The sequence below is a fragment of the Cyclopterus lumpus genome, chromosome 2, assembly GCF_009769545.1.
Source record: "Cyclopterus lumpus isolate fCycLum1 chromosome 2, fCycLum1.pri, whole genome shotgun sequence".
Taxonomy (NCBI): domain Eukaryota; kingdom Metazoa; phylum Chordata; class Actinopteri; order Perciformes; family Cyclopteridae; genus Cyclopterus; species Cyclopterus lumpus.
In genome coordinates this window covers 8,133,454-8,153,113 of record NC_046967.1, presented here as the reverse complement: position 1 = coordinate 8,153,113, position 19,660 = coordinate 8,133,454, and the positions used below count along the sequence as shown (strand labels likewise).

The 19,660-nt window shown below is 44.8% G+C and overlaps 1 protein-coding gene across 1 annotated transcript; it reads left to right on the top strand.

Moving 5' to 3' along the window:
- The first annotated feature begins 239 nt into the window (after nucleotides 1–239).
- slitrk6 (SLIT and NTRK-like family, member 6) lies at nucleotides 240–17,392 on the top strand. The gene is made up of 2 exons (XM_034547043.1): nucleotides 240–745; nucleotides 13,407–17,392. Exon 2 carries the CDS (start codon nucleotides 13,422–13,424, stop codon nucleotides 15,945–15,947), a length of 2,526 nt encoding a protein of 841 aa, XP_034402934.1. The 5' UTR covers nucleotides 240–745; nucleotides 13,407–13,421; the 3' UTR covers nucleotides 15,948–17,392.
- Nucleotides 17,393–19,660: the final 2,268 nt, after the last annotated feature.

Genomic DNA, 19,660 nt, shown 5'->3' with positions numbered 1-19,660 from the left:
GTGTTCAGCTTCTATCATGCCTTATATGTTTTAGGGGGAGTGTGTGATAAAGAACACACTGAGGACATTAAAAAAAAAAAAAAAAAAAAAAAAAAAAGCTATAAATGAATTTGCGCTCGTGTTGCTTTGAGCATTTTATTGTGAAAGGCACCGCCGGAACTCCCTCTACCTATTGCGCCTGGTTTGACGGTCGTCCACTTCTACGGCATGCAAATTGCGGAGCAACTCCAATATATCTCAGATTGGTTAACTACACCGAGCGCGCGGCGCGGCGCATGAGCTGGACCCGGTGCGCGCCCTCATCCTTCAGAGTGGACAGGAGAAGAAGAGTGGCTCGAGTCGCAGCGGCGTGCTGTTCCCCGTGGCCCCAAACCGGCAACTTTAATCCTGATTAATTCCGAGGAGGCTGCGGGAGGAGGGCGACAACTCGGGCATCCCGGGACCGGAGGGGAAAGAAAGCCTCTCCGCGAGCTCCGAGAGCAAAAGGGAATACTCGGTGTGTGTGACAGCGGTGTCAGAGTCGAGGACAGACTGTGGACCCGAGAGGACAAGTGGGGACTGACGGAGCCCGTCAAGTTTCTCAGTGTGTGAGCCTTTTTTTTTTTTTTTTTTTTTAAGGACGGGAGAAAAAGTGTTGAGGAGGTTAGTCCCTCTCCGATGCGTCGGTCCCCCTCGTATTCTGATGGACTGAGGACGGTGGTATTCATTTGGAATAGCATTCCCCTGTTTTCATCTGTGTAAGACGGTAAGGCACATAGCAGAGTCACTTGTAATACACACATATATATATATATATATATATTACACACATATATTACATATATATATATATATATACACACATATATTACATATATATATATATTACACACATATATTACATATATATATATATATATATATATATTACACACATATATTAAATATGTGTGAAATATATATAAATATATACATATATATATATAAATATACATATATATATATAAATATATACACATATATACATATATATATATATATATATACATACATACATATATATATATATATATATATATATATATATATATATATATATATATATATATATATATATATATATATATATATATATATAGCCTTGTGTCACTAAAACATTAATGTACTCAATACTTACTTTTGATATGACCAGGTGGGCTTAATGGAAGGTTTCATCCTGCTGTATAATAAAACAGCCTAAAAGTCTCAAGGAATCCAGGTGTCCATCATGGGCAGGTTCCAACTAGCTGCAGTATGTTACACAGCAGTGTGCCCCTCCATTAGTGTGTGTGTGCGTGTTCTACACCTAAGTACATACCTGTGAAATGTACAGTACTGTATGTGGACTGAGGTGTCAACATGAAGCGTTAGTTGCTTACCACGAGCAGGATCTCACCATCTGTCAGGAAAAGAAAGTGCCTGCACTTGACAGGAAGGAGGGAAGCAGAGAGAGAGAGAGAGAGAGAGAGGGTGAACAGGGTGAACAGGGGAGTTTTTCCTGAGGGGGCTCCATTACCTCGAGCACACCTGGCCACTTGCCACGTGCAGTTACTGTATCCTACGCGTATGTTAATCAAGACCCACACACTGCTTGTTTAATACAGAGCGTCACTTCAAGCGGCTCTATTTGTCTTTCGCATGCGCTGTATGCACTTTTGTAATTACCCTCAGTGGGCGCAGGTGTGTTGAATAAGGACTGCATCCCTGACACCTAACGGGCCTCAGCCAATCAGAGAGGGGGGTGGGGGGTGGGGTCTTTTCTTTTTATCAGAAGCGTGTTTTGTCTGTTGATCTCATCTAAATGAATTAAGCGTTGCGCAGCTTTGTTAACATTGAGCATACACATGGTTACATTGTAGGTCGGGATGAATCAAATACCTCGTTACTGCATACAAGCTTAATTTAATCAGCCCCCCCCCCCCCCCCCCCCCCCCCCCCCCTGACAATGTGAGAGTGAGGTTATAGTCCTACTTAAAGACAAGTTAATGAGGGGGAGAAGAAGTGTCTAATTAGCTGTTAGTTGTGGACTGCATAATTGAGTTTGGGCCCCAATTATTTGCTTGGATGAATCGCTGGGTTAATAGCTTGGTTATAAGCGCTCCGTGCCATAAATGTATGGACTGCTCAAGCCTCATGTTTCTGAATAGTGTGAGATTAATTATTGATGGCTGGTTTGAGGGCCAATTTAACGAATCGTTGAAAAAGGGAGGATTCACAAAGGGAGTATTGTATGCCACTAATTGCTTGTGTTCCCTGCTCTCTCATAAAAGTTGTATTTAAAAAAAAAAAAGAGATCTGCATATAAGTATTTTAATTCCTGAAGACTGCCAGGGGCTCAACACCAACAACCAACAGTTATTGATTGGACCCCTGTTGAACAAATGGCTCACAGTGAACGGGGGGAGGGGGGGGTTGGAAGAGCAGTCGCAATGTGTGAAACAGCCAAAAGGAAATTGGTGACCGGTGAGAGTAGTCTGCCGTTTGTTAAGAGTGTCAGGGGCATTGTGAAACTGTATTAAAGCGCACTACTTTCAGACAGAGGGCGCCTACGGATATATTGGAGAGCCTTGTGACATGGAGAAAGCACCGCGAGCCCACAGAATATTGAATCAGTCCAAAGAAGAAAAAAAAAAAAGAAGGTCTGGAACAAGGGGCAGGGGAGTTGAACTATCTCTTGCCTCTTGAGTGGGCGGATGTCATAATTATCATTTCTCCAGGATGGCGGTGGATGGCGGTGCAGGGCCCCGCGGGCGCTGGCAGGACTCTCTGCGTATATATGTGGGTGTAGCGGTGGTGTCGACCCTGTAGGGCAGGCCACATCACTTCCGATACAGAGGAGAGAGGGGGACAAGTCCTGGCCGTAATTGGTGCCGGGGAACACTGCAGGGCGCTCCGGGGGAAAGTTGATGGGCGGTCAGAGCCCCGTGCGCTTGCACAAACAAGGCTAAGGAGGGGTGGGGGGGGAGAGTCGTGCGCCTCGTGCACACAGAAGCAATGGAGTGCAGGGGGCTCTAATCTGCTATCCCATGTCAGGCTGGAATGAAATAACCCCTAGCTGGATGCAACAAGTCTCGCTTCTCTCGTAAAAGAGGCCCAAATAAGAATAATGGGACGCACGCAACTGTTGGTTGGTGACCTCCAAGTGAATAAGGACAAAAGGGTATTGGGGGGGGGGGGGGGCGAGAAGAAGTCCCTGCTGTGCTGTTAAGCCAGATCGTTGGTATTATCTGCTCCGTGTGTTGCAGTGAGGTATACGGCTCGGGCAAATTGGTGTAAATGAGCAGGGAGGACTCGCACTGTGAGAAGCACTCCCCGTGAAATGCTTTGCCGAGGTATTCAGTGTTATTAAAACTAGCTCTTGCCTGTTTGTGCTGCATCACTCCCCGCTGTGTTGCAGGTGTGTGCGTGTGTGTGTGTGTGTGTGCGTGTGTGTGTGTGAGTGTTATTCGAACCACCTGGAGGAGAATAATCTCCTCTTTCACAAAAAAAAAGAAAAGAGCCCTTCTTGCTATAAAGCTCTCTGACATATATAGGAGGTGGGAGCTTCAGGCCTGTGGATCCGTTATTAAAGTCCTTGCAGGGCTCCGCTAGATTTCTCCTCTCGGAGAGCCCTGCCTGGCGCTCCCTACTTCATCACGACAGGAGCTTCGTTCAGAATGCAGCAGCGACACTTAAAGCCTCGGCGGTTAATGCAAAAGCCGTGTTTCTGATCAATGTTTCAAAGTGACATCTTGGGAATAACAATGCAGTGTGTTTTCTGTTTTTTTTTTTTTTTTCCTTCCCTAACTGTCCTCCGGAAAACAGACAAGTCGTGACGGGCGCTGATGAGTCCGCCCATCCCTCTGTCGTCCCCGTCCGTCAATTTTTTATTTATTTTTGTGACGGGCTGCGAGAGCCTTTTTTGTTCTCTTCTTTTGAGATGCACCGTGCATCACGTACGTGCGTCCTTGTACTGTAAATGCCTTTTTAATCTTTAGTCTCTGTTATGATTTTTTTTTAGATGCCCAGAAGGCAGTAATCTATCCCAAATATAAATAGGGAATTATGGGTCGACATTCTGTGATTACAGCTTTGAAGCTTTTGTCCTTCAGGCAGGTTTGAACAGGAGGCTTTAAAATCCAGTCCGGCTCCTCGAACTGCCCGCTGTGGCTTTCCGACTTAATTGGTCTTGAAAGGTCTTGTTCAGGACGACGACGCGGGTCAGCTCAAGTCTCTGCCGTTGTTAAGTCATTAGACACTCAATTAACTCGGCCACTTGAAAAGGGAAATCAGGGGCAGAAAAACAAGTTACCTCGAACTAAAATATGCATTGAAGTTGCTGCCTCAAGTGTAACCTCATGAATTATTTAAAGCCAGACAAGACATTTATGTAAACATATCACTTTTATCAGCCCAAATCCCAAACATGGAGAGCCCATGAATCTATCCTGAAACGTGTCTTCTTTAACATCAGAGATCCGGAACAGACCCATTTTTTTTTTAAAGTTAATTTGCATCATTCAGGGTTGCTGGTTTTTTTGTTGTTTTTTTTGTTGTTTTTATCTCTTACTTCCTGTCTTTTGGCAAAAACACAGGCAACCACCACGTCATATGGAAATATATACAACAGTGAACTGCACATAGATTATGCACTGATTTGCATACAGACTTGACATCAATCGATTTTTTTCCTTCTTCCAACCAGCTCATCCTGTTGAGTGGAGCTCTGTTCAGGGCCTCTGCGAAAGCGATTTTTCTCCCCGCCAACCCAAATTCTCGGTCTCCGTCTGTGGACCGCTGGCGTCGGCTCCGTCTGATACCGGCAGTTCCAAAACGAGTCTTATTATCTCCGTTGCGTGTGCATCTGCTCGGGGTGTCGACTGAGGGTGCAGGTTTGCTCTGCTGGCTCTGCATCATAGAGCAACTTGAAGTGACCCCGTTATGGGAAGTGTTGAGTCGATAAAGAGCGTGAGGGCAGAGCTGACAAAGAATCAGAACAGGAGGTGTGTATATATATATATATATATATATATATACATATATATTTATATTGAAGGTGAAACTGGCTCGTACGTGTTTTCCCCAAACAGTTCGAGATCGTCCGTGACTTTGAGATAATCCTCCGACCTGTTATTACTTTTTTCTCCGGCACAAGAGCCGAGAGAACTTTGGATATGTTTTTGCTAGCCTATCTGAAAGCTAATCCACAGGGCTTAAAGCCGGGCCCAGCTTCCTTTTGTTCGTTTTTATTTATTTTTCATTCTTTTCACTCTCCTCGTGGACGTGCATGGGCTCCAAGTTCTCGGATACATCAGCTATAATATGGCGAGTCACTACAAGCACAAACTTGCCCTTTGTTTTGCATGTAGTGGAAAGAAAATATACACATGTAGGTGTTTTTTGGACTTCTTTGTCTATTGGCATCTGTAGATTTCTCCAATGTTCACCAAAAATCAGCATCACCTGTCTTGCATAATTTATGGGACATTACAGTTAAAGGCCTTTTTTTTTTTTTTTTTTCTTGGACTCTGAGCCAGAAATCTCCACTTAAACAGCACTTACACCAAATTATTAAGGTTTTTACAGAGCGATGTGTCATCCATCAATGGATTTGTCCAACATTTTATTCCCAAAAAACATGTTGAGAATTCATGGCTGTTGACAGTAATTTCATATTTATTGAATGATAAAAAAAAAAATTAAAAAAAAGAAGCTAGATCCAAAAATCCCCTCTCTGTAAAAACGTTGACTCTTGTACGTCAACAAAAATGAAACCAAAAAGCCGAAAAATGAAAGCGAATTTGGCCATATTTAATAAGAGAAATGATGCATTTGCATCGGTAAACAACTGAGGACGTTTTTTTTTTTTATTGGTGATATCTGTTGGTGTACATGTTCACACTGCAGTGTCTCACCTTTTTTAAATAAAACTAAATGTGCAGCCACTTGGTAAAATGACAGGAACACTGTAGATTACAGTCCCGTAACCATCGGTGGCAAACAAAAACAAAGCAAACAACTATTAAAACGCCTTGCTGCACGCACTCTTCCTAAAGAGTGTCGTTACAGTCGGCCTCCCGACTAATTGCCACGCTACTGTTCAGCTGCTACTAATGACTACATCCTCTAGCAGCTGTGATCGCTACCGCGGCTTCCGACTTGAGAGCGGGTCATCCAGTGAGAGTCAGCAGGGCTCTGTTGAAGATCATGTAAACACAGTTGTGTTCCCACTCAAACCAGTTAAATGTGCCACAAATGTAATCGGCCTTAAAGACGGGGTCGCAATCGAGAACACCCGCTGTCTTCTGTTAGCGCTGACGTTCTTTTCGCATTGAAAACCATTGCGCCAATTGTTCAGTTTCAGCTTTTATGGGACGTGCGTGACATATTATTCTTCAAAATGACACACGACATCGCTCAGCTGTATGAGGATCCTAATCCTGTTTGTACAGACACTCCGGGATGTTCTCGGCGGTGCCTTGTAGATTGTTTATCCTCAGTACTTAGCTCGGTGCACCTATATAATGTGTGGCTCCTTTGAGTCTAAAGGTTACATCTATACATATTTATGGGATGAATCACAAGGCTGTCATTACTGTTGCCTTGCGGCCCTTTTCCTGAGTACTCTCTTTACATGGGCTGACATCCTAACTTCAAGCTGAACGCTCCTGAATGCTGCTATCAATACTTCTCAACATCTTTATTAAAAGTAACTCAAAACAGTCAATATCATACAGATGCCTCATAATGTGACCTACATGAGTAAACGGGACCGTCGGCGAGAATATTGGCTATTCCTATGGAGTTATTCTTAATGCGTGCCACGGGGTCGAAAAGCAGAACCAGGACTGTGCGGGGCCCACTGTCAGACCCTGCTGTCGTTTTCTAAAGGGAAACACTAACACTGAATTTGGATTGAAAGTCCCCTGTATAGTTGCTGTAGCTCGACTTGACACCATTAATAATTAGTTTCGAAATCATCTTACAGTGCAACAATCGCGGGGGGGAAAAATGTCTATTCCACATAATTTTTGCTTTGTTTGTGGTGTGCCAGAGTTACCTGATACAACTGGCTGCGGATGGATTTTTCTTTATGAATGCGTCTACAAATCACCGGTCCTGCTGGGCACTCGTCACCCCCTGAATAGAACGTGTTCCTCTTTTTTTACGGTTACAATAATAAAAATCTGTTTCGGTGCAGATGTCTTCCCTCACAAGATGTACCTTGACGCCACTATTCACTGGGGGTAATCTGCCCTGCTCCTCTTCTGGAGAACTAATTACTGCGCATTAGTTAAACAGACCATTTGAAATGCAAGCCTGCTAAATCACGCTTGCCAGGGGAGAGCAGAGCCAGCCTTCCTCCCTCCTCCCCGTGCAGTCTTTGTGCTTCTATTATTAGTTCTAACATGCATATGTTCGCTATCAGAAATTAAGGCCCGCCAGCCATAAAGGAGGATATACAGTACACAAGGTAGCTCAAAAATGAAGCGTCGGTTATTGTACCGTACGCGTCGGGTTTCTCTGAAAAAGCTGTGTGCCGCACAAGAGGCGCCCCCCCCCCCCCCTCTTCATCTCGCCGTGTGGTTAGCCGCCAGCTGCCATGACCCCCGCCGCGTGACAGCCAACGTAGCTTTTCAACAGGCCAGCGATGACTCCTCCGATGACGCCTCCGAAGACGCAGCCGTCCTCTGTTCCTGCGCGGTGGAGCGGCTGGTGGAGGGCCACGGGGCTCCCTTCCCAGGCGGAGAGCTCGAGGGGGGCGGGGGGATGGTTTAATAGTTTAAAAGATGCTGAAGTTTGGTCCAGCTGGCAGATAAATGGAACTTTTGCAAAGTATGCACCAATTGTCTGCAATGTTTTCTCCGCACCCACGGACCAGAAGCAATCTTGGTAACAACTGGAGACAAAATATTTCTACATCGCACCGCTTCCCCTCCGCGTGTTGCGCCGCATTCCAGCTAATGTACAGATTAGGGCTGCACGATATTTGGAAAAACTGACAACGATATTGAAATGTTATTTTGGGGTGGGGAGGGCGATTCCGAGGTATCTCCGTATGAAAAGAACCTGGAGGAAGGCTCATCTCACATCTCAGTTGCCGGCTGGTGGCTTGGCTGTTGGTTTTCGGGAAGCGCTTGATTTGTCGTTACGTGCGGAGAACGCCTTTTTTACGTGTCAGCATCGCACGGGCAGTCGTGTATTTTAATTGCGGGGGATCATGATTGCGATTACTCTTCTTAAATCGTGCAGCCCTACTCATCCCCCTTCATCATAATATTCATCTAAAAAGCAATTCACACCTGTTTGGATCTATCCATCATCGTGCCGATCACATTTACATTTCAGACATGTAGATGGCGCCCCAGTGGAATATACACTATTCATTCGGGTTTGACAGGGAACCACAGACTTTGTTGAATTAAAATGGACTCCATCATCCACCCTGTCCTGGACCATAAATCATCAGGACTGCAGGTAGCCTAGCAATAAGGAGAACCGAGCTCATAAAATGTTTAGAACTGCAGCTGGATGCGAACAGAAAAAATCCACAAGATATCCACTCGATATGTTTTCGGACACAAATACGGAATGACTCTTATCAGTCTTGATGGAGTCACGAGGATGGCTCTATCTGTCGGGTGCCACAAGGGATATAACAAGCCTTTCATACTTGCACATCAAGTTGCCTCACGCTACAGAGAAAGGAATTAGGCTCCTGCCTTTTGGGCTATTTGTGGCTCCAGCGTGCTTTACTTCCTCTGACAGTGACGAGGACAGAACATGACTTCCACTGTGTTCATATTATTTAGAAATACCGCCCTAAACTGTCAACTGGAGAGGGTGAACTCCAGGAGTTTCCAACACAGGTTCCCGCTGTCTTGTCGCATATTGTGTCCATTAATTAATTCGCTGCAAACTGTGACACGTGTATGGATGGGAAATGAGCGCCATCGCAACGCTCCGGCCCTTTTTTTTTTTTTTTGGTGCATGAAGCGTGCAAAAAAAAAAAATCGTCGAGAGGCACGCGTGCTCTTTTGAAAAGATCACACGCTCGGTGAGACATTTCCAAATGCATCACCATTGTCTTCCACAAGTTGTGACGGAGTCAGAAGCTGCCCATTCATTCATCGAAAAAAAAAAAAAAACGGGACGGACCGGAAAAAGTTGCAAGAAGCAACACGAGTAAATGAAGTAGAATATAAATATTTAAGTTCGTCATGTCCTGCAGGACGGCGTCATTGAGCCGTGGTGGTGAACCCAACTTCCTGCCTTTTTTTTTTTAAAAGGCAGGAAGTTGTGACGCGGTGATGAGCAAGACACTAAATCATTACTTGCTGCAGGACTCCTCGACCTTTTGGAGCCAAGCCGTACCTTCCTGCGAATGAGAGAGAGAATCCCTTCAGGGAGCAATGAAGTCAAAAGGTTGAAGTCGAACATCAGTGAGTGATGTGCGGGGTTGCATGTGATATTCCGCAGCCGAGTCTGTGGGCTGTTAATCCACGTCATCTTCTCAGCATTGAGCATACTGGCTGCAGTGAACATCAGCGACTATAGTTGAGACTGTTCATCGTGATTGGGATTCATCAGAGAGCCATCGGTGCGGCATATGAACATGTGTATTCATGACTTATCTCTGAGAGTGTTGAAGAGGGCCCTGTGTCATGCGGAGTAGAGTTGTTGTGATGCACCCTAAAGAGCTGGATCGGCGCGCACCGACCCACGATATCGCATCATCACGTCGGCTCATTCAACAGCGAACCCGATCCGTACGCCCCCTGCCTGATCCGCACTGCACATGTGCAAACTAGCACTACGCACCTGTGGTTAAACTCTCTTAATGTTTGCTTAAGTAAACCGACGCGATGATGCGTTCAAGCTCCACGCAGCAAAATGAGTTTTGGGAGAATGTCAATGTTATCGTGAAGTGTTCAAAATGTAATCTTAACGCAACGTTCCAGCAAGAAACTTGATAAAATACAGTTGTTTGAAGATGTTCTCACAGCGAAATAAAATAGGTATTTGAGAGGAAATGATGTTAACGTGCTGATATCGGACCGGTATATGTATAGGCCTTATGATAAGCAAGCTCAGGAAACGGGGAGGAACAAAAATGGCATCAGGACATCTCTAATGTGGAGGCATAGGACTTCCATGGAAGGCGTTATTGAATCGGAACAATAGAACATGTAGCTGGCCCAAAATAATGTGTAAACATACTATTTATGGTTCTCTAAGTGGCCAAAATGTATTGCGTGTGTGTGTGTGTGTGTGTGTTACAGCGCCTCCAATGTGTGATAAATATCCCATTAAAAGAGTTCTCCTCTCCACTTTCCCTCTGCTGTCTTTTCCTCCTCAGCCCTGTACTTTTTTTCTTTTTCATTTAATGTCGGACGACGGGTTGACGTCACCCACACACGCACGAGCTGATCTCACAAGGGGCTTCAGTCGGTCTCTAATTGAGTCTTCTGAACAGCATGAGATGCACATTTGAATTACGAAAAGGGTGGGTGGGTGGTTGGGGGGTGGTCGCATCCGAAGACTGGCACCGGGGAGGAGTGGTCCATCCCTCGTGCCCGTCACGCTTAGCTCCGTGCGACATTGGTTACCTGGGAAATGGATTGGCTGGAGAAGTCTGTTTGAAATACGGAAGAAAGAGTGCACGAGGCTAATGCCTTCTTCATATCTGCCCTCTGCAGGGTTATCATGCAGTATGCGATAACATCTGTTAATAGTCTCTTTCATTTCTCATCGTCTTACGAGCCTCCGGGGTCACAGAGGTGAGCGCCTTCGGTACCATGACCTGAAACAAGAAAATACGGATGAGTAGTGAAAAGGAAATGACCAGACATCCTGGTTGCCAGGTTGTTGGAGCCATTTTCTGAATGTTATCACTGTCTAAACAATACTTATTGGTTTGACAAATTGCATTTTTGTGTTTCATTAGAATTTCCCTTCCACTGCATATCTCCACATGTTCTGCCAATTATTGATTTTAAGATGGTAATTTTCTAGCTGGAATGTGTCACCGACTTCATAAATGTGGGCGATTTCCACGCCTTCAAGTTTTACCTTTCACATTTTCAGCATATTTTCTTGCATTTTACGTCATCTTCATCCTTCTAGATGTCTAATATAGAAAAAAAGGGAGAAAAAAAGATAAACGCAACATTATAACAGTATAATCCTTATCTTGAGTATCTAATATATATTATTATATTATGATTTATTATAATGTGATAACATCATAAAACAAGGTAGTGACAATGATGTCTAAATTCATTATAACAAACATTTACACACTCAAATAACTAACAAATTCGGATTATTTTGTGCTTATTTCCACAATTCCTCATTTTGATTTTTCAATGGTGTGTTTCCCTGTCACACATCCACATCACAGCACTGGATGTCCCTGGAGGCGAGATGAAGCAACTAATTATTATTCTTGTGTATTCTGTCTGATGTTGTGGCGATTCCCTGTAGAAATTAGTAACAAAGACTTTTAATGCAGCTCTCAGCTGTTCCTTTTGTTTCATATTGTTTTGTATTCTCTGTCATATTTTCCGGGGTTTCAGGAGTGAGAGTCTAGATCTTGCTGAAAAGTTTAGAGTGACCTTGAGGTATATATGCCTGAATACATCAAAGATGTTGGAGATGGCGTTGTCTTGGTTTTCATCAATAATCTTGACTTCACCCAACAGCACAAAAGAATAAAAGTGATCGAGGCACTTTTGAAATGGGCAAAATGAACATTTCAAAGAGTAAAGTTACTATTAAAGAGACTCATTCAGATGCAGCTTTAGTCTTTGGAGCTGAGACCTCTGTCCAGGGACCCCTGTGTGTGTGTGTGTGTGTGTGGGGGGGGGGGGTGGAAAAACCTTTGTCTAATTCATCTTTCAACGTTTGTAGTCAGTCTGTTGCGGGTATTGAAATGAATATATAGTGAGGTACGATGGACAGATAAACTCCAATCAACACCACCCCTGAGATGTTCCCTACCTCTCATTGACATTAAATAAAAGGGGGGAAGTAATTTTGTTGGAACTCGTGTCAAAAGAAAATGGAGGACCAGTTTTACAGATGGATCATGACTCAGAGGTTTCGAGTTCTCTACCGGCTGAACTAGGCTCGCCTTTTAGAATGCAGCTTTCCAGATGCTGATCGGATTTGTTAAGAACAGCTGGGCCGTTCCTTCTTCTCTCCATGTTTTATCTCTTTGAAGAATTCTGGTAGCGAATGGCGCATATCTCGTTATCCTCGATCATGGGAAGATGTCTTTACTTCTTCACCAGTCCCCCCCCTCCCCCGAGAAGGGTCGAGTCTTTGATCCATTGTAATCTTTGTCAAATTAATGTAATGGTTTTAGAGGCACCGAGGCCCTCGCATCATTAAAATCACATTTCCGCGTATTGCTTGTCATTCAGCGTGGATCCTGCTCACAATGAAGTTTGAATTCTCCTCATGACAGCTTGGCTGAACTTTTTTTGTTTCCATTATGATTTTCGCTGCATGGGGAACAGTTCGGAACAGCGGAATAACACAATCGGTATAACCGCACGAGAAATCATATTGATGAATAGAGGGCGCGGCTCGTGATTAGCTCCTTTTCAGTCCAGTCGGGTCCGAGTTAATTGGCCGAAAAAATAAAGATTAATTTCCAGTTCTTTATTTAAAATGTCTTTAATGAATGTTGCTTTGACACTCTGAAGGGACAGAGCAGAGTTCTGCCTTTTTTGTATGACTCACACTGAGTAGGCCTTTGTTCAGACGAGTCAGCATATGAAGGGCAGGAAAAATCATTGAAATGAGAAAGTCATTTCTTTAAATGTACCATTATCTCAGTGTGAGTCACTGGAAAGAGATGCCGTCTTACTGTCATTGCTCACCCAGTGAAATGTGTTTTACTGATTGGCAACGCAGTGTCCTGGTAGAGACTGGGAGATTCTGATGATAATAATATGGATTATTAGGGTTTAGCTGCTCAGTCCTAATGGCCACGTAGGGTTAACTTTATGAAGATTCAGTACATTAGGATAAACCTGAGGCTCCTTTTTGCAGAGTTGAAGGAGTGTTGAATAGCGGGCACGTTGGCCTTTTCCTGTTTTATATTTGTCATGCACTTTTACTATATGAAGAAAATTCAACAACAAAATACTTCCTCCCAGTCAAGTGTGACTTCCACTCATGCATATCATCTACCCATAAATGTAATTCCACGCTGTTATACTTATACAACAACCAAAGTTCATGTAATGTAACACATTAAAAACTCGTATGACAGTCGGATCACCGGGACTCACTGTCATTTCTCATGAATTCAAATTGAATCGTTATTCAGAATGCATTTACAACATACACTTAATGTTCTTTTTTTTGTTTCCTCCCCACCCATCCTTTCTTCACAGATATCTGAGACCGAAATGCTGCCCTGCATCATTTTCATCGGTTTGTTTCTCACCGCAGCCCGATCCCAAGATATCCATCCCTCACAGGCATCGTCTATAAGTGAGTCTTGTGACTCCTTGTGCTCCTGCGAGGACAAAGATGGCATCCTTCATCTCAACTGTGAGCAGAGAAACATCAGCAAAATCTCCCAAATCAAAGTCCCGGCAGGTGTGCCCTTCCACCTGAACCTTTACAAAAATGACTTGGTTGAGCTCCGTGCCGAGGAAATGGAAGGGCTTAAGAATGCCATTTCACTGCACATCGGGGGTAATAGCATTCAAGAGCTGGAACCGGGGGTCTTTAGCACTCTCGGTTCACTGAAAAAACTCCACATAAATAGCAATTTCCTCGTAACTCTGAAAGAGGACACTTTTCAAGGTCTGGTGAATTTGGAGTTTCTCCAAGCTGACACAAATTTCATTCGGGTCATCGAGCCGGGGGCCTTCAACAAACTGATCCGCCTCAAGGTCCTCATCCTCAACGATAATTCCGTAGAGTTTTTACCGAACAACATTTTCCGGTTCGTGCCCCTCACTCACTTGGACCTACGTGGCAACAAGCTCCAGACGCTGCCTTATGTCGGCTTTTTGGAGCACATTGGACGGATTATGGAACTTCTCCTGGAGGACAACGATTGGATCTGCGACTGTGATATTTTACATTTAAAAATCTGGATGGAGAACATGAGGGCCCAGTCGGCGATCGGGGACGTGGTCTGCAGCACACCACATCACCTCAAGGGGATCACTCTGGCTAAAGTCAAGCGGGACGTTCTCTGCCCGTCCCATGCAGATATAAACCTGGAGGAGCCGTCAAAGTCGCTGGATATGGTCGTCACCCCCTCATCCAAAGTGAGCCCCAAGGTGAACGACGCCAAAGATGACGCCAAGGTGCCGACGCCCTCTCACATTCCCGGCAGCCCTTGTGTGGAGCACTGCTCTTGTCACAATCACCCCGTGGCTGGGTTTTTGATGCATTGTCAGGACCGAGGAATTCAAAAGGTATCAGATATCGGTATACTCCAGCAAAGCCCCACTAAACTGGTCATGACAGGCAATATGATCCAGAAACTCTTGAAGTACGATTTCGTCACATACGACGGTTTAGAATTGCTCAACTTGGCGAACAACAGAATTGATTACATTGATAACGAAACGTTCCTCAGCTTGAGCAGTTTGAAAAAACTGTATTTGAATGGCAACCGAATTGAAAAACTGTTCTCCACGATGTTTGTGGGGCTCCACAACCTTGAATACCTGTATCTGGAATACAACCTTATCAAAGAGATTGCTCCAGGCACATTTAATCCTCTTCCCAACCTGAAGCTGTTGTCCTTAAATAACAACCTGCTCAGCTCTCTTCCGGCGCAGATATTTCGCAATGTGCCCCTCACCAAATTAAACCTGAGGAAAAATCTACTTATGCACCTGCCAGTGAGCAACGTGCTTGATCAACTCGACTCGCTGGAGCAGATTTATTTAGAGGACAACCCCTGGGACTGCAGCTGTGACTTGCTCAGCCTCAAACAATGGGTGGAGAAACTCCGAAAGGACACAGTGGTGGGCTCCATTTTGTGTCACACCCCGAAGAAAGTGATGCAGGCCGAGCTCAGGAGCCTACGTCACGAGGTGTTGTGTGCCGGGCTGGGGACCTACTACCCCATGTCCCCAGATGGGGAGGAGAGCGTGACGGCCACCCTGGGGCCCGACGACGCCGACAAGGGTTTGTTCAGCTCCCTTATGGACACTGTCCCACTCTCTGTGCTCATCTTGAGCCTTCTCATGTTCATCCTCATGATTATATTCTGCTCGGCCGGATTGGTGGTGTTTGTGGTGCACCGGCGGCGGAGAAGGGCAAAGAAGAAAGCGGCCGAGGAGCAGACCAGGGAGAACTCCAGCAGCCCCATTCACCTCCACTACAGCATGTACGGGCAGAAGACGACGCACCACACTCTGACGCAGAGAACGGGGTCCGCCACTCTGTACGAAGAGAGGTCTCACAGTCCCATCGTCCAGATCTGTCGCAACCCCACCTACTGCTCCCAGCACAAGGAGCACGACGGGGATCTGGATTACGGCCTCGACGAACCCGGCGCCAAGCATCACCTCTGCCGGAGCATCATGGAGAAGGAGAACACGTCTCCACTCACGGGGAACCCCGGCTCAAAGTTCCGACCGATGACCGGAGACTGCCCCGCGGAGTTCGTCACGCTGGGAAATCCCAACTCGCTGTACCGGAACATTCTGGAGAGGGAGAAGGAGCTGCAGCAGCTCGGAATAACGGAGTACCTTCGGAAAAACATGCCCCAGCTTCAGTCTGCCGTAGACATGCAGGTCCCGGGGCACCAGGAGGAGTTGAAGCTAATGGAGACGATTATGTACTCGCGACCACGCAAGGTCATGCTCGAGCAAACTAAGAACGAGTACTTTGAACTCAAGGCTAACTTGCATACTGAGCCAGACTATTTGGAGGTGCTGGAGCATCAAACTGCATTTAACTGAACTTAAGCAGAACAAAGAAAACAACTATATATATATATTATGTTTTCAAACAAGTGCCTTGTCCTGTTGGTCCTCCTGTACTTTCCACAGTGTGGTATATATAAATATATATATATATCATGGGCACATCACGTTAAGTTTAATTGTAGCACAGAATGTAACTGGTTTAGTGTGTGTGTGTTACCTTTTGTCTGTTGACAGCCATGTGATGTAGCTGGTGAAAGGTGTCGTTGTGTAGGCCAAATGTAACTTAAAGAAGCTACCGCGGTGTGTTGACTGGGCCTGGGCTGAAACCCCTCTTTGAACTCAACTCAATCAGCTTTTGATGATTGAATACATTTCCATGGCGCACTGCCAGCAAGTTAATTGATCCGCAAAGCTCACACACAAACACAGAGACACACACACACACACACACACACACACCAGTCTTGACATCCTGAAGCAGATGTTTGGAAAGAAGTGAGTGAATTCCAATCGCCAATTGACCCAGAATTGCTGTTTAATCAGACTACCCTGGCTCTCTAGATATGACCTGATTACGCCCTCTGTCAACATACGGCAGCTGGAATGCTGTAACCAGAATGCTCATTGTGCCGTAAATTCAGCAACTGTACATTGGGAAAGCAGTGATAAGAATAAGAGTGTGGTCCCACTGCTACTTCCATCGATCCAGTACACTGCACAGTTGCAGGCATAGGTCCTTTTTATTTATTTTTATACTCATAAACTGGTGACATTCAGAGAAGGATGTGTTATTTTCCGCCAATCAATAAATTGTACTTAAAGTACAATGTATTATATTCAACTGTAATCTTGTAAAAAGAAAAAACTGCATTGCACTAATCAAATGCCATAGGGTGGTGCATGACAATCAACAAAGTCCTGCTGAAACTTTTTTGTTTTTCTGCTCGAAAAAAAAGAAGAAAAAGAAGAAAAAAAAAAAGCCACAAAACGTGCTTCAGTGTGTGTTTTGTGTGCGTATGCGAGGATATGGCGTTTTCCCGACACAATTTCATGTCCGACAACCCTCCAAGCGCCACTCGGACCGGCTGATTTGGAACTGAGTCGAGGCGGGGCAATACGAAACCCGTTTCTGACGAGCGACATCACTCGACGGTCTCCGGTCTCCCCTGCAAGACAACCTGCCCGGTTGACTCCGGACGACCGCTTCTCTGCTTCAAAGCGACGGACTGCTTAGCGACTTGACATTTGCGTTGTTGACATTGTCAGTATTGACACGACACACACTCCTGGAAACATTCTACTCCCGAGGCGGTTCACATAAGCACACACTGTAGCTTTTTCTACTCGACGAGTTCAAATTATTCTATTTATTCTGTATATTTTGTACATACCTATGTTCCATTATATCTTTGTTTTATGTGTGCCTTCAGTGCTGTACAGAATATAAACCGAAGCTGTAACTGATAAACAGGAAATAAAGAGTTGCAATATAACATCAAACTGGAGTACTTGATGGTAAGTAAAATGTGTACCACATTCAGACATCCATGATCTTATAGATACTGCACAGTGATGTGGAACCCTCTGCAGTGCACAAGATGTCGACTAATTGACACAGCTGCCAGCCTGAGCTGCGCCCAAAAGAATGATATCCCCTCCTAATTGGTTCAGTCCACCGCGGTGCATATGGATGTGTGCATGCATGTTTGTTTCCTCGCTGTGTGAATAATTGAACCCCCCGCGATGGCTCCAACCTGGTCCTTAATCACACAACAATGGCTGCTGGGCTTTTCACCAATCTTGCTTTTTCGTGCCTGCGTTTCATCCCCCCCCCCCCCCGGGGGAAAGAAGACGGACCCTCCTCTAATTCCTCCATTTTCTGTCACAATTGATGCATTTGAAGCTCCTTTTTGGAAGAACACGCGCAATAACGTCGCAGTGCACAATACTGGAAGAAAAAAAAAAAACACGGACACACGCGCAGCACTCCCATACAAATATAATACATATACCCCACCAGCGCGGATAAATAAATGTTCATGAATTTGTATGCAGACGAGCATCATTTAAGGCATGCAAACTCACGGAGGGTTACGTGCGCACAGCAGGGAAGACCATTTAGCCTCCGCAGACTGATCCGGTGAGACTCGTACATGCAATATGCTGCTCTAAAAGGTGAGACATTAGCAAAGTGCATATCTGTGTTCAGAGAGATTCTTTGCTTTGGGTGCTCGCTTCAAATAAATGAACTGAATCTCACTGAGGCGCCCATGTTGCAACAGAGCCGCAGTGGTACTAGGTACATTTAATAAAAAACCCAAAGAGAAGAGTGAGGGGAAAAAAAAATAAAAAATCTCAGTTCCTTTTGCAGTTCACTGTGAGGATGACCCGGCATGTTAAATGAACCTCATAAAACTTCTGCAAATAGAAAGCCCAGGAGAAATGCATTATACAAAAATAAAAAAAAGGTATTCATGTTTATCTTAACTCTAGCCAGCAGCATCGTGCAGCGCCTTCGTCTGACACCCACTTGTGACCGTCACAAGGCTTTGTTGTTGCCATTTGCAACAACAATGATGAAACATGGCGGCGCACTCAAGCTAAGTACCTCTTTCTTGGTATAGAATAGGGAAACATAGCTCTAATGACTGTGGATGTTCATGTGTAGAGGTCGAGGCTGCTGCTGCAAAGTAACACCGGCGACCGTCTTTGGCAACACGAGCGAACGGCGATAATTGTGCGACTCGTAATAACCCCCATTTGCAAAAGGTAACTAATGGCGAAAACAAAAAACATACATTGCCTACGCAGACAGGCGCCAGCGAGCACAAAGGATTGATTCAGTCAAACAAGCTCACGGACCTGAACTCAAATAACACACCGGTAACCAACTGTGACTATTTACAATTCATTCCCAACGCTGTTTGTTTTGCACCGCGACCAGCCAAGCGCCGTGTCTTGTGACTGGTAATGTGTTTACAGCCTCAGCACAACTTTCTTTTGCATGTGAGCACTCCAAAAGAAAAAGAAAAAAATCCTTTCCACACACCAAATAACACCGCATAGTATTGCAATAATAGCATTTGTGTTGCCTCCATTAGCACGGGCACTGCGGTGGACTTATTGGAGTGTCCACCGTCTCATTTGTACTCCAGATGATGTATTAGCTTTGTTAGGGAAATGCTTTCAAATAACAGCCTGGAAAATCCATATCTCACCCAGTTATTATGTTATGAAATGGTTTGTTAAAATTGGACCGCATCGTCCCACCACCGCAAGTGATTAATATTCATATCTGGGAGCACAACAACAGAGCATCTCTTCTGGGCAACATTATCGATCCCTCTTTCGCATCCAAAGGGTTTCAGCAGCTTCTTTGTAGTAAGCTGCAGTCAATTAAACGCCTCACACATTGCTTTATTCAAGCTGCTCCTCTCCCCTGCCTTTAATTCCTCCTGACATTTAATGAACAGCGAGCGGCAGAAATTGATTGCTGGGCGGGGAAAAAATGGTTCCGTGCGTACAGGAGGTGAGACGGTGTAGGTCTGAAGTCAAAATTGGCTGCAGTGAGGTTCCTCAAGGGTTGAAAGGCGTGTGCAGAGTTTGTACTTCAGCAAAAGTTATATGTATTTTAAGTTGGTCTTACGTTTTGCATTTATTTGTCTCTGAAACCTAGTGTTAGTACCAATTGCACCCAAAAACTTGGTTATGTTAATGTGAAAGGTTTATGAATTAAAGAGTCACCC